The sequence below is a fragment of the Lacerta agilis genome, chromosome 9 (assembly GCF_009819535.1).
Source record: "Lacerta agilis isolate rLacAgi1 chromosome 9, rLacAgi1.pri, whole genome shotgun sequence".
Taxonomy (NCBI): Eukaryota; Metazoa; Chordata; class Lepidosauria; order Squamata; family Lacertidae; genus Lacerta; species Lacerta agilis.
Window position 1 is genome coordinate 4,456,718 of NC_046320.1, and position 15,287 is coordinate 4,472,004.

Genomic DNA, 15,287 nt, shown 5'->3' on the forward strand with positions numbered 1-15,287 from the left:
GGCAGAAGACAAACTGCAGCGGCACAGAAACAGTGCTGGACGTGACAAATACAGTGTGGCATGGAAGGCAATGGCATCTTACACCCCTCCTCCCAGGAAATTGTACAGCCTAGATAACTGAACAGCGCTGCGCAGAAGACGCGAATGCCCTCCTTGGCCAATTTGTCTATTTGTTGGTCAGATTACAGTAAAGAAGTGCATAGAATCATAAAACTGTAGAGCTGGAAAGGACCCAAAGCGTCATCTATGTATTACAGTCAGTTCTATCCTGTTTTTAAAACAACCCCCCCTCCCAGTCAGATAGCAACATTAGGGGACCCCAGTGCAGGCATTTGGTAAGGCCCGGCGGGGCCTGGCACACCCTCCTAAAGGCCCAACGGGGACTAGTCACAGTGGCAGGAGGGCCTGACGGGGCCCGCTGCAGCCATGGGAGGGCCCAACGGGGCCTGCCCAGCTGTGGAATATTGAGGGGGCCTGGCCCCCTCAGCAATTTTTTTTTTTGGGGGGGGGGCTTGGCCTCCCACCTCCCGCATAGATGGTGTGCCTGGATAACAAGTTAGAATAACTGCAATTAAAGTCAACCATATTGCCATAGAGAGACATGGTAGAGAAATGCAGTCAGGAAGGCCCTAACAGGGTGGCGTTAATCATCGTCCCCCCCGGGGGTGGGGCTTCTATAAACAGTGGCCAAAAGGGCCATCGGGAAAGGTGCTCCCCCTCCAATGCAATCATTGTGTCCGGTAGGATAATTTCATTTGTGATTCATCTGGTTTGCCATAGGAAGCTGTCAATATCCACCAGCCAATGACAACAATGAATTAGCCACGGGAGTGTTCAGGCTGCAAGCCACAACATTCCCATCTCCTCTGCGCTCCCATCTAGCCATATCTCATGGCTTCCACCGAAGGGTGTTTGTTTGTGTGTGTATAGAAAGAAACCAGTGCCATCCTCTTTCAATTTAATATTTTGCAAAATGTTTTGAATTATTATTAATTGATTTTAGATTCAGGCAATTTCAAGCTATGAAAGCAGCAGGGCTCTGGAGAAGTCTAGCCCATCACTATGTTGGCTGCAGATCAATAATTTTCTGCCTTAGAGGGTGGGAAAAGGCAGGGAGAGTTTGTTAAAATTAATTCCGTGACCAAAAATAAAAGGTATCTTAAAATAGCGTCTAGGTTCTTGCTGCACAAGGTCCTAAGGGTCTTTTATTCATTAAATTGTTGCAATGTCTGAGCTGTAGAGATTAAGCAAACTATATAAGGATTGCCAAAAAGAACATTTTCTTGCAAAGTTTTTTTTTTTGCCTCTAACAAGCAAATTTCATCAGTTGAAGCTTTTTGTGGCATACAAAGGCAGTGATTGGGAAAGCTTAGTCACGAAATTAGAAGACGCCTGCTTCTTGGGAGAAAAGCAATGACAAACCTAGATAGCATCTTAAAAAGCAAAGACATCACTTTGCCGACAAAGGTCCGTATTGTTAAAGCTATGGTTTTCCCAGTAGTAATGTACGGAAGTGAGAGCTGGACCATAAAGAAGGCTGATCGCCGAAGAATTGATACTTTTGAATGATGGTGCTGGAGGAGACTCTTGAGAGTCCCATGGACTGCAAGAAGACCAAACCTATCCATTCTTAAAGAAATCAGCCCTGAGTGCTCACTAGAAGGACAGATCCTGAAGTTGAGGCTCCAGTACTTTGGCTACCTCATGAGAAGAGAAGACTCCCTAGAAAAGACCCTGATGTTGGGAAAGATGGAGGGCACAAGGAGAAGGGGACGACAGAGGATGAGATGGTTGGACAGTGTTCTCGAAGCTACCAACATGAGTTTGGCCAAACTGCGAGAGGCAGTGAAGGATAGGCGTGCCTGGCGTGCTCTGGTCCATGGGGTCACGAAGAGTCGGACACGACTGAACAACAACAACAACAAGTCTGATGAACTTATGCCTGTCATGACGCTATTTAGTTTTAAAGCCATGTGACCTCTTTGACACAATGAAGATGCTCAGGCATCATGTTTGCATGAATCAGAATTTTGGGGACAATTCCATGTGATCTTGAAGAAGACTGAACTTTCTTATATGCATAATTCAAGATAGCATTATCTGTAGAGAGGCAGAAGCAGTGGAATCATTTGTACAATTCTCCCTGAAGAGGGAGCACAATTTGTAGCCTAAAAAGGGGGGGGGGTGGAGTTGAAATACACCAAATACCATAATCAATAAAAATTTCTGATTGTGAGAATGTTTATCTTTCCCAAAAGGGAGGGCATTGTACACATCCTGATACAGTTAAGGTGCTTAAAAATCACACAGAAAGCTGATTTTTCAAATACAGGTAGCCCATGAAATCCTGATTATTAGAAATGTAGTAAGCAGCGAGGTTGGCACCATCAAGCACCTTCCAAGGCCCAAACCCAAATATGCCATAAAAAGTGACATTCCACATAGCAATGCCACGGACACTGTCCAATTGGCACTTGTGACACTAGCACAACCACAAGTCACACAGAACACACTAATCTGAAAGCTTGCCCCATGTTGTGTGTGAGAGAGGTGGAGAGATCATGTTTTTCAAACAGCCCCCTCTTGTGGTTTGAGTCACAGGGAGACGTCATTTGCCTGCAACAGAGGTGCCGGATGGAAAAGAAGACCCTTGGACCCAGCACAACCCAGGGACTTGGCTGGCATCCGTCTCTCTCAAGAGACAATGGAGTGTGCCTCTACAGGTGAAGTGAAGGGAGTTATCTTACACAAAACCTCCTAAAAAGTCCTGCAGAATCCAGCAGGTGGCACCTGAGGAACAGTTTGTAGGCCATAATAGCTCAGCAGCAGAGCCCCAAACACTTTGAGGGGTGCAGATTCCAAGTTTGGTCCCCAACGCGTCCAGTTGAAAGTATTGCAGGTAGCAGGTGGTGGGAAAGTCTCTGAAGGTGCTGTCAGCCGGAGTGTGCAAAATGAGGACAGCCAAACTATTGGCCTGGTACAAAACAGCTCCCTGTATGTGCTGCAAGACTGTTCCCCTTTTAAGCATGATGGGTTGTAGGCTGACTGTGAAACCTCTCCTTCATTGGAGGTTTTTGAGTGGAGTTTGGATGTGCCAGGGATGCTTCAGCTGTAATTATAGGTGCGGGCTTCCAGGGGCCTTGGGTGCCTGAGCACCCACAAAATTCCCCATGAGAGGGCCAGGCACCCACAATTATTGGCGCCAGGGCCATTCACGCTGCATGGCAGCCACAGGGCCAAGCTAGCCCTCCTGGCTGTAATTCCTGCCTTGCAGGGGGTAGACTAGATCAGTGTTTTTCAACCACTGTTCCACGGCACACTAGTGTACCGCGAGATGTTGCCTGGTGTGCCGTGGGAAAAATGGAAAAATTCAAGAGAATTACTTTATATATAGTCAATATAGGCACAGAGTTAAATTTTTTAACATTTTCTAATGGTGGTGTGCCTGGTGATTTTTTTCATGAAACAAGTGTGCCTTTGCCCAAAAAAGGTTGAAAAACACTGGACTAGATGACCCCCGGGATCCCTTCCAACTCTACAGTTCTATGATTCTGTGCTGCCGTTCTGCCCATGGCTGAGCGGCTGCCCATCGGAACCCTGCAGCGCAAACTCGCGTTGCCACCAAACCCATGTCCGGCTAATTGGCCCTTGTCTTCCTGCCCTGAGCTCTCAGGGTGTCCCAGGCACCCTCGGCATCTCCCGGCGGATCCTTCGGAGGGCAGCTCTGCTCACTGCGGGCGTCGCGCTTCCACAACGAAGAGCAAAGCGTTCTTGCTTCAAATAAGCGCAGGGGCGAAGCTCTGCTAGAGCAAAGCCCCGGGAGCTGTGGGACTCCGGTTCCCGTCAGCACCAGCCAGCGCGGCCAGCGGCTGATGGGGGGCGGGGGGTCCAGCAGCACCTTGGGGGGGGGGGACACTGGTGCCCCATCGCCGCCTTGGGGCTTCTGCCTGACGCACCTGCACCGAAAGCAGCGGGCCGCGTTCCCGAAGGGACGGGCTGCAAGGCGCCTCCCTGCAAATCCGCAGAAAACAGCCTCCCCCCCCCGCCCCCCATTGTTAAGTAGCAAGAACAACAGCGGCGGCGGAAGGAAAGATTGCGAGCCCCTCGGGGCAGGGGATCCCGGGAAGCACGCACCCCCCCCCCCACTACACCCTCCCAAAGCTCCCGGGAACTGTAGCTGATCGAGGGCGCTGGAGGAAACTACGGTTCCCAGGGATCTTGGGGTGTGTGCGCTGCGAAGGTGCCTTAAATATACAGGCAGATGCGCCTTGCAAGTCCACGCGCTGCGCCACCCGCCACAGGGCATCCTTTGGCCCGGGGATCCGTCCCGCCGCAGGTCTCTCCGCCAAAGGAGCTTCCAGCCCGCCCGCCGTCCGAGCGGATGACCGACTCCGCCCCTCGGAGGAGGAACCCGCTGGAGCCCGCCGCGCCCTCTCCCCGACTGCGCGTGCGCAGCGCCGGCTCTCCCCTCCTTCCGCGCCGGCGCCGTCCTTCGCGAGGGCGCTGAGGAGGTTAGTCCGCCCTGCGCCGCCGTAGCGTCGGCCCCGCCCGCCTTTGCCCTCGGAGCGTCTCGCCAGCGGAGCAGCAGCGGCGCGTGGCCGTCGGAGGAAGGAAGGAAGGAAGCAAGCGAGGAGGCCGGCCAGGAGCAGAAGCCGCCGCAGCAGCAGCAGCCGCGCCGGCCACCCCCCGCCCGCCCGCCCAACCACCCAGCCGCCCCTTCCCGCGCGTCGCCTCACGACCGCCGCTTCTCTGTCCCCTCAGCCATGTTGGCAGCCGCTCAGCTCCTCCTCCGCCGCCGCTGCGCCGCGCCCGTCCTCCGCGGCCTCGTCCCCCGCGCGGCCCCCGCAGGTGAGGCACTCCTCCCCCGACTCTCCCGGCCGCGCCGGCGCCGGAGCTACGGCGCTCGAGGCCTCGCCGTGTCCTTGCCGTGACCCCGCTCGCCCGCGGGGAGCCCATAGGCCTCCTCGGGGAGCCGCCGCTCGCGCTCGGCCCGGTTCTGGCGGGTCCCCTGCCGCCCTTCCCTCCCTCTCCCTCCCCCCCCGGGGGGGACGCTCAGGGCGCCCGCTGCGCCCGCTACTCGGCCTCGCCGCGACCCTGCGAGGGGGGGGCAGGTGGGGAGGGAGCCGGGTGACCTTGGCGCGGGAAGCAGCGGCGACGAGGAAGGTCGCGGGCCCGCCTGCTCTTCCTCAGGCGCCCCCTTTCCTCGGCTCCTGAGCTCCCCTCGGTAGGAAGGTGACGCCGAGGCCCGGGTTCAAATCCCGCGCTCGGCCGTGGATGAAGCTCTCTGGGCGTGACCTTGGGGGTCAGCCTAGCATGCCTCGCAGGGTTGTCGGGAGGAAAGGTGGGGTGTAAATGCAACGAGAAAATGATTTCGAAGGGAGGAAGAAGATCAGAGACGATCTCTGCCCGGTTACTCAGGGGGGGGGGATAATGTGCTTTGGAGTATTCATACCAAAGGAGAGTTTCCCCTCTCTTCAGGGTGGGTATGTCTGCTTTTGCCAACCTTTATAGTTGGTGCTGCCTTTGGGTCTGATCTGCAGTGAGTTCCCTCAGTTTCTGCTCTTCCTGGTTTCACTTTTTGCTCTTGGCTCTGCTTCCTTTTCATGGAATAGGTTGCATTTCTTAAGGACCAACTCTTCATTTCTAGGTGCACATCCTTTAAGGGCTCTCCTCATGCCTGAAAATGGGCTCATAGGCTAATAAGCTGACCGTCAGTCCAGGCATGAAAACAGTTGCAGTCAGAGCCGTGCGTGTTCTTAGCTCGTCCAAAGAAATGAACAATTTACTGGGTGACCTTGAGCCTGCCAGTCTCTCTCCGCCTCCCCTGCCTCACAGGTTCACTGTGAGGATGTGAAGGAGTAGATCATGGGCAGGCAAACTAAGTCCCGGGGTCTGGATCCGGCCTAATAGCTTTCTAAATCCAGCCCACGGGCGATCCGGGAATCAGCATGTTTTTACATGAGTAGAATGTGTCCTTTTATTTAAAATGCATCTCTGGGTTATTTGTGGGGCATAGGAATTTGTTCATTGCCCCCCCCCAAAAAAAAATATAGTTCGGCTCCCCACAAGGTCTGAAAAAGTTTGCTGACCCCTGGAGTAGATGATCATGTTTGACTGCTACCCTGAGTTCCTTGAAGGAAGGGTAGGGGGGAATTGTGTGATAACCTGTCTGTATCCCATTCCCATTTAAGAAGGGCAGTTAGGGCCATGATCTGCTTAAGGGTGCTTCCAGACAGTATTTTAAAGGAGAGATTCAGGCACATACTGGAACTTTAGGTTTGCACAATTAAAGTGGAGTTACTGCCCTGATGCAACAAATCCATGTTAAAAAGAAGGGTGGTTTTTTGCAGTTTGGAATGTGACAGGGCAATGGATTGAAAACAGTGGGGTGAATGAATGGGAAGGCGTATAAACAAAGCACAAGCATATCAGGATGAATATTTATTGTTGTATATCAACCCCAGAAACAAGTCAGAATGACTGCTCAGTATACATAGGCTAATCGCTGAATAATCTTTGTGCAAGCCAATCAAGATGGGTATTTAGTAAGTGGGTCAAATGGAGGAGCCCTAAGATAGGGACATCTGGGGAAAAAATACTCTGCATTACGAACTCACTTATGCATGGCTTTGTTGACCTGTTCCAAACCATGATCTTTTCAGGTCAGTGTAGTCCCAATTTACATGTGAGTTGGCTCTATATAATAGCTTGATTGTGAACGTAGTATCTAAATTAATTCCCAGCAGGGAAATTGGCTCAATAAAACTTCACTGACATTGAGGCAGTGCATTGGAGAACAGTGTTGATGCAGTCGTCATATTGGTGTCTATTCTAGGTGAAGGCACCTAGATACCGTACTTAACAAGCGTTGTACGGCCTTTGTGTCTTGTACTTATCCCCCAAGATGGCAGGTGAAGGTATTGGAAACTAAGAATACCATTGATGCTAAAGACTCCAGCAAATTTTGCATTCATTTAACAGATAGGATTTACCACAAAATCTGCGGAAGTTGTAATACTGAAGGTACTGGAAATTGTCTTTGACTACCAACATTGCAACAAAGCATGTTTTACTTTAGAGCAGCTGTTCTGAGATGGAGGCTTTTTAACTGAAGAATAGAAAAATCAAGAGTGAAATGGATAATTTGCAGCTTAAATGCCAGCATCTCATTTCTTTGGGTAGTTTTAACACCTGGCATTTTAAAATTCCAAACCCGTCTAGTTTCTTTGGACAGCAAGACAATGTCCAGAATGAAAGCAGTTTTTTACTCTTGTTTGAGTTCATTTTACTGCTGAATTGGACTAAATGAAGTGAATTTTTGAATTAAATATTATTTATGCAGCAGCAGTAAATGGCACCTTAAACCTAGGTTATGGTCGCCACAACAGAATGTCTATTTGCTGGGGGTGGGGTGGATTAGATGGCTCTCTGGGTCCCTTCCAATACTGCAATTCTAATATTCTATGATTGCAGCTACATTGCTTGACTTGCTCTTACAACAGTGCACTTGTCCCAGTATGCAAGAAGGAGAAACATACACTGTGGAAATGGAAATGGTTTAAACTATGGACTAAGGGAGAGGTTTTTAGACTGTGGTCGCCAACCAGGCGCCCAGATACCCCCACATAGTCGCAATTAGACCCATGCCAGTAGCAAAACGCAGTTGTCTAATTTCTAACACTGACAGTGATCCTGCAGGATGTGTTAAGTAGAATATTAACTGCTACTCTGGGGACAGACTTTAGAACCCTTAGATTATATCTGCTTTAAATCTTTGCCAGAGATCATGGAACTTTGGAACTTGCTGCATCCAGGTACTCATATTATCCACACACACACCCTCACTCCTTATGAAATGACTTCAGACATGTCTATTTTTTCAAGCCTGTTCTATTTAAGTGAGCTTTTAATCTTCTCCATTATCTTCCCTTTCTCTTGTGTGTCTAGTTTTTTTCCCCCAGGTTGTAAACTTGGAAGGCCAGGTTTTGTTCTTAGTTCTGTATATTGTACAGTTCAGAACACTGACTTATGTTAGATAGTATTGGAGTGTGATTTTAATTATCACTATTATTAACTATCCTTCTGGCTTACATTCTTAAGCATTCAGGGACTTCATGTTTTCCCCTGAAAGCACCAGACTAGCTATCTCAACTATGTAAATAAGCCCAAAGGCGACTTGCTAGCAAAAATAAATAAATAAATAAAATCTAAAGCTGGGAGGGATACCTGTAATGTGTCCGTTGAAAAGTTATGATAATTTACAAAATAGCAGTTGAATTGCTGGAAAGCTTATTCTGATGGGATGGTAATTAGCTTTTTTAGGTGACTTAACTTGACATGAATGCTGAAGATATGTTGCTCCAGCGATGCAAATCCATACTCTGCTGTAGTTTTTCTACCCTTCGCCTGCGGCCTCCTGCCCCGCTCTCCCTCTCTTCTGGCAGGAAATGGGGAAATTCATAAGCAACCCTTGTGCACAACTGGGCGAACCTTTTAAAGTGGTGTAGTTTAGGGCTGTTTCAGTGCATGTTTCTCTTTACTGAGGAGGGAGGGGGTGATGACACAGTGCTTCAGTGGAAACTCTGGCAGCTACAGTCTGGAGGTGATGTGGGGATGGTTGCTGCTGACCAAAGCAGAGAGCTGCATTCCTGGGATTTCATGGGTACACTGACTTCCTATGTGTACCTGCTGTGTTGCAGCTTTACCTTGAGCTCTTTAATATCTTCCTCTTCTTCCCACTTCCTGTTTTTGTCACAGCTGCATTGCCTGTGCGCTGCTATTCTCACGGGTCACATGAGTCAGATGAAGAGTTTGATGCTCGCTGGGTGACGTACTTTAATAAACCGGATATCGATGCCTGGGAGCTAAGGAAAGGTAAGGCTGAGGGAGAGTAGTATTGAAGAGCTTGAGAACCCTCCTTTGCCGTGTGCTGCTGTGGCTGCCGCTGAATGGAGGCATTTCTGCAAGCTGGTTGTGGTAGCTTGCATGGAGCATTTTTCTTCAGTCCCTGCCCAACATTCCACCAGCCTTAATGGAACTGTTCCAGAGCATAGAATCATAGAATTGTAGAGGTTGGAAGAGACCCTGAGGGTCATCTAGTCCAACCCTCTGCAGTGCAGGAATCTCAGCTAAAACGTACGTGACAGATGGCCATCCAACCTCTGCTTTTAGGATTGTACCTCTGGTATTTTAATAGCTGCATGAGTAGTAAAAAATGGTACCGTAATTTATCATATCTTGCTGAAATCGAAACTGATTCAATGTTTTTTTCAGTCCCTTGGTGTTTCAGCCATGCCTCACCTTTTTCAAGGCATATCTTTTGTTAGGGAAAGAGAGAAAAGACTGACTTTGGCTGTACATAAGAGGACAATGATATTAGGGCCCTGTGAACGAGCACTAAACTGATAAAATCCCTTTGTTGAATGCCTTGCAATATTCTATTTAAGGTAAGAGGAAGTGTACAGTTTTTATTGTGTTGACGGTTGTCAAGACAAAACGGCACTTTTTATTGGGTGGCTCTTCTTTGCTACAGAGGCTGAACAGCAATTGATAGTTGAATAAAGTAACATTTTAGAAAACTCCCCAAATTATGTGAGTTCTTAAATAAGCAGGGAGCATAAAAGCCACAAACATTCAGAATCTTGAAGTTGCGTTTAACTTTTCAAGTTTAAAGTCCACAATAAATGGAGCTTTGTTGTAGAAATTGGGATCTGTTGTTGGATGGGATGCAAAAAAATTAGAATTGTAGTTTTGGCACTGAAATGGCAAATTACAGATTTGATCTCAGATTTTGTATGTGGAATGTAAGCAATGTTTCATTTTCGCTCTACAAATTTTGTGTACTGTGGCAATATCAAATATCAGAAGTCACTTGCAGGAAATTTGGTATTAATAATATGTTCTGGCATATTTAGATATAATCAGAAATGTTTGGAAGAGAAGTGGAGCCCGTGTGACACACTCCTGAACTTGTAAGAACAACAGAATATTCTCATTCTTGTTCATTCCCACAGGCATGAACACACTGGTTGGTTATGACCTGGTTCCAGAACCAAAAATCATTGATGCTGCTTTGAGGGCATGCCGACGACTAAATGACTTTGCTAGCGCAGTCCGTATCTTAGAAGTTGTAAAGGTCAGTGAAAGACACCTGAATCTGAGCAGCCAACACCCTGCTTCTCCATTTGCCTCTGTGTTTATAGTGTGTATATTGTGGAGTTCTGGCTTGCTGGTGATCCATAAAGAGCCTTTGCACTCTGTGTAGAGAATTGTTTGACTAGCCTTGAGAGCCTAGCAAATCTTTCTAGCCAGCATTGTCTACTTTAATGGTCATTGGCTCTCCACAGCCTGTGACATAGGTCCTTCTAACCCTGTTAACATTGATCTTTTTGACAGGATATGTGCGGCTGAGAGTGGAACTTTCTGTACAAAATACATGTGCTCTGCCCCTGCCCCACCTTTGCCCATTTCCCCACAAAAGTTTATCAGGCTACTTATAATGGAAGCCTATGCATGTAAACTCAAAAGAAAGCCCAACTGAGTTCAGTGGGATTTGCTTTCAGGCGAGTATAGATTTGTAGCCTCATGTAGCCACTTTCACCTGTAAAAGCTGGATTTTGAAGCAGTAAATTGTTGCTTAACTCTTGGTGAAATGCTTTTCTCTTGTGTGTATTTTTTTAAAAAAACTTAAAACTACAGTGGTACCTCAGGTTACATACGCTTCAGGTTACAGACTCCACTAACCCAGAAATAATGCTTCAGGTTAAGAACTTTGCTTCAGGATAAGAACAGAAATTGTGCTCTGGCGGCGCAGTGGCAGCGGGAGGTCCCATTAGCTAAAGTGGTGCTTCAGGTTAAGAACGGACCTCCGGAACAAATTAAGTTCTTAACCCGAGGTACCACTGTATTGAAGAATTAACCCTTTTGGCCTTGGATAGGAATCTGTCTTGGTTTTGTTATGTTTAAATTCATTTTGTGTTCTTTCAATTAGGACAAAGCAGGGCCTCACAAGGAAATATACCCATATGTTATCCAGGAACTTAGACCAACATTGAATGAGTTGGGAATCTCAACTCCAGAGGAACTTGGCCTGGACAAAGTGTAAACATTATTGGTAAGAGAACAAACCTTCAGTCCTTTGAGGAAACAGCTTTTTAATCATCCGTCTTGTTTACCAGGCTCCTAGACAGTTGCATGAGGCCTCTGAGGGTTCCTAGGAGATCTCATGGGGCAACCTGAGATATTGCAATATCTCAAGAGGTGTGAGCAGTTCCAGGGGTTGTTCTGACTTTGTGTGATTTTGTTTTTATTCGGAACCTCCGGGAATGTAACCTTTGTGCAAGTTGCAATTGCCCTGCACGCCAGATAGAATTTGAGCTATCTTGAGTAGAACACCAAGGCTTCGTTTTCTAGGTTTGCCTGAGGAAAGGCAGAAAAAAGTCTTATAGATTCCCTGCATTCACCTAGCCCCACCCCTTTTTCTGGTGGGCCATTCTTGATGTACTTGAAATGTAGTTCTTATACTTAAATGATTAAAAAAGACTGGAGAAAAGTACAACGAACACTTCTCATTCATCAATGTCAGGCTCCTTAATTCTGAATCTGACTCAAATACAGCCATATAATATTGGTGCTTGCTTAGTTGTCTGCATCAAATAACTTCACTCCTGGCAACCAGGAGTGTTTTTCCTGCTGTCATATGTGCTGAACTTACAGTGGGGGTCAAGCACTCAGCCTAAGCTTAGCAACTGCTGTTCTGTTAATGGAGCAGCATTCAAAACTATGCAAACACGTCACCCTTAAATACAACAGTGCTATGGAAGTTGAATGTTTAGTGGCAATACATGCAATGCTCTGCTAACTTTAAGCTGTCACTCTAAAGTACAGAAAAAAAGCAGCAGAGCCCCTGCTAGGTATAGTGGCACCAGGAAGGAGACAAGGAGCAGTGTTTATTTGCAAGCCTGCACAAACCTGAATTGACTTTAGCATAAGTATTCATCTGGGGCAAGTAGCCTTTGCAGGGAGAAAGGCCTTTTTCCATTGAGAAGATTCTGAGCTGTTAGTCTAATGTTGCATTGGTTATAGTGAACTAGGGGCTTGATCTGTGGCCTTATTTGCAGCCACATAACCACAATCTACTGCTTGGGCACCATCTGCTGTGTGTTCTGTGTAAACACTAGAATCCTGCTGACTTTGAATGAAGAGCTGCAACTCTGTATGCAGTTAGAAATGTTTTACTGTTTCCCATGCTTCCCTGCCCAAGCAACAGAAGGTGGCCTTCAACCGACCAATGACATAGGGCAGGAAGCACATCCACGCCCGCATCCTGGCACCAGTTCTGCTGGGTGCCATTCTTGGTCCTTGCTCTCTGTGGCCAGTGGCTGCTGCCACACACACTAACTCCTTGCAGGCAGGCAAGCAGGCTTGGGACAGCAGCCCCAAGAGATTTCCAGGCAGAGTCTCTTCTCTCCACACACTGTCCTTATTAAAGTGGGGTGCTCCCCACTTCATGCAATTTCACTTACATTTGCGTTGACCCAGCATGAAATCCTTGTATACGTGAGAGAGAGAGAGAGAGAGAGAGAGAGAGAGAGAGAGAGAGAGCCTGTATTCTGGAGATGACATTTATTTATTTATTTATTTATTTCATACCCCACAAAATGTACCCCCCTTTCATAAAAATGACCAGAGTGGCTAAGAACAGTACAGTCCTGAATAAAAGAAATAGGAACAAGATGGCCATTGTACAATAACTTAAGAGCAGGTTAAGAATAGCAGCAAATCAAAACATAGTTATTTTACAAATACAGATTAAAACACAAAGGGTTGTGTCCAGTACTGTGTGCACGGAGTCCCACTTGTGAAACAGGCTGTCCCTCTCCTCTCCCTGTGTGCCATCCACACCTGTTCTGGAGGGGTTCTCCAGCACTTTGGAGCAGGTTCTGAGGTTGCAGGGAGAGGGGTGCGTGTGGTGTGTTGCACAGGCAGAAGTCTGCAGTGCTAATGGAACAGTAGCGTTGGATGCAACCCAAAGCAGTAGAGAGAACAAAGCAAAATCAGCCCAGTTTGCCAGATACCTGCTAAAATAGAAAAAATATAATAGCTCCCTACTTAAAAGGGCAAAAATGTTAAGCAAATGTTGTTGAAATAAATTTTTTGAAGGGCCGCTGGGATATATGGTGTGTTCATGTGCTGTGTGTGTGTGTGAAACAAGTGGACTGCAGGATTGTAATTCTTTAGACTGCATATATATATATTTGGAGATACGAGGAAAACAAAGGTCACAAGGCTGTGGTAGAAAAATGGTCTTTTTAAACCACTGGGCAGCAAGCTGTTAATCTGCAGCTGCTTGGTACACAGATCAGATTATGTTCCCCCAACTATCCATTTTTTCTCTTTCAGAAGCTTTCTGGTGGTGGTGGGGGGAGGCAGAAAAAGCTTGAAAAGGGTGTAGAAATGCATGAACTAATCCATGATATCTGTTCTCTTCCAGATGAGCTTCCTGTGGGGTTATTGTTAATTCTATTTGATTGTACAACAATTGCCTGGAAACAGACGTTAAAATATTACTTATTTGAAATTACTACTTCCTTTTATTGAGTCCTGGAGTATGTGTTGTGAAGCTGGACCTAATAAAGGGGAACTGGTTTGAACTGAGTGTTCTTTGTAGCCTGTGTGATTATATACTAGAAAAGAAATCTTATTTCCCATAATAAAAGTGAATAAACATGGGGTACAGAACTTAATCCTCAATTTCACAACCTGACAATGGGATTCTCAAAGAAGTGTGCATGCACACGAAAGCTTATACCAATAACAAACTTAGTTGGTCTCTGTGGTGCTACTGGAAGGAATTTTTTAATTTCATTTATTGGTGTCATTGGCATTCAAATTTTTATTGCTTGTGTGTGGATCCCTATAAATCCTTGAGGAAGGTTATCATTACATGCTTTTGTTTCAAAACACCATGTGAGTTCATGAAACTGATGGGGCCAGGAGCTTTACTTCTTGTTCCTTAGGCAGATCCTCTTGTATGTGTGCACTGCTGCACAAAAACCACAGCACTGAACTTGCTTGCTAAGGACAGCTTCTGTTTTATTTATATATGTGGCCCTTCCTCCAATCAGACACACAGGGTGACTAATGGCGAGAACCTGAGAAAACCGTTGAAATTTTCATAATTCATGATATAGTACTACTACAGCAATGCAAATTTTTAGCTCTTGAGGTGGCAGAAATGCTTGGAGGTATTTGATCAATATTTAGTGGAGTCCTGTAAGTTGGAGGTACTAAATAAGGATCCAGACTAAGTTCATTGAGCTTAGATCAAATTGAAATCAATGGGCATGTTTAAAATCGGAGAGAATTGAGTGCAACTGGTAATAACCCTTAAGATTTCTATTGGTCTGATAGCAAGGCTTCCTTGCCTCTTCATGTGAATAGTAAATTGCAAAATCTTACAGTAAGACTTCATTTGTAAGGTAAAGGTAAAGTACCCCTGGATGGTTAAACACCGGTCTTGAAAGACCTACATTGGCTCCTGGTACGTTTCCGTGCACGATTCAAAGTGTTGGTGCTGACCTTTAAAGCCCTGAACGGCCTTGGTCCAGTATACCTGAAGGAGCGTTTCCACCCACATAGTTCTGCCCGGACAATGAAGTCCAGCGACGAGGGCCTTCTGGGGTTCCCTCACTGCGAGAAGCCACGTTACAGGGAACTAGGCAGAGGGCCTTCTCGGTAGTGGCACCCACCCTGTGGAATGCCCTCCCACCAGATGTCAAGGAGAAAAACAACTACCAGACTTTTAGAAGACATCTGAAGGCAGCCCTGTTTAGGGAAGCTTTTAATGTTTAATCGACCATTGTATTTTAATATTCTGTTGGAAACTGCCCAGAGTGGCTTGGGAAACTAGGCCAGATGGGTGGGGTATAAATAATAAATTATTATTAAATCCAGTCAAAGGTGACTACGGGGTTGCAGCGCTCATCTTGCTTTCAGGCCGAGGGAGCCGGTGTTTGTCCACAGACTGTTTTCCGGGTCATGTGGCCAGCAGGACTAAACCGCTACTGGCGCACGGAGGACCATGGCGAGTGCCAGAGCGCACGGAAACACCGTTTACCTTCCCGCCACAGCAGTACCTTTGCACTGGCATGCTTCCAAACTGCTAGGTTGATCATTGTATAAATGCACAAGCCCACTACACCATTACTTGTATGCCAGAGGTGTTTAACCTGTGACCCTCCTGGTGCTGGATTTCAACTCCCATCATCGTCTGTTGGCCATGATGC

At 46.9% G+C, this 15,287-nt stretch overlaps 1 protein-coding gene across 1 annotated transcript; it reads left to right on the forward strand.

The window, feature by feature from the left end:
- The first annotated feature begins 4,707 nt into the window (after nucleotides 1–4,707).
- LOC117052897 (cytochrome c oxidase subunit 5A, mitochondrial) lies at nucleotides 4,708–13,657 on the forward strand. The gene is made up of 5 exons (XM_033160256.1): nucleotides 4,708–4,848; nucleotides 8,758–8,874; nucleotides 10,014–10,135; nucleotides 10,991–11,113; nucleotides 13,493–13,657. Exons 1-4 carry the CDS (start codon nucleotides 4,764–4,766, stop codon nucleotides 11,102–11,104), a joined length of 438 nt encoding a protein of 145 aa, XP_033016147.1. The 5' UTR covers nucleotides 4,708–4,763; the 3' UTR covers nucleotides 11,105–11,113; nucleotides 13,493–13,657.
- Nucleotides 13,658–15,287: the final 1,630 nt, after the last annotated feature.

Coding starts and splice junctions, on each gene's coding strand:
- LOC117052897 (XM_033160256.1), top strand. CDS start 4,764: ATGTTGGCAGCCGCTCAGCTCCTCCTCCGCCGCCGCTGCGCCGCGCCC. Junction 4,849..8,757: donor CCCCCGCGCGGCCCCCGCAG/GTGAGGCACTCC, acceptor TTTTTGTCACAG/CTGCATTGCCTGTGCGCTGC. Junction 10,136..10,990: donor GTATCTTAGAAGTTGTAAAG/GTCAGTGAAAGA, acceptor TCTTTCAATTAG/GACAAAGCAGGGCCTCACAA.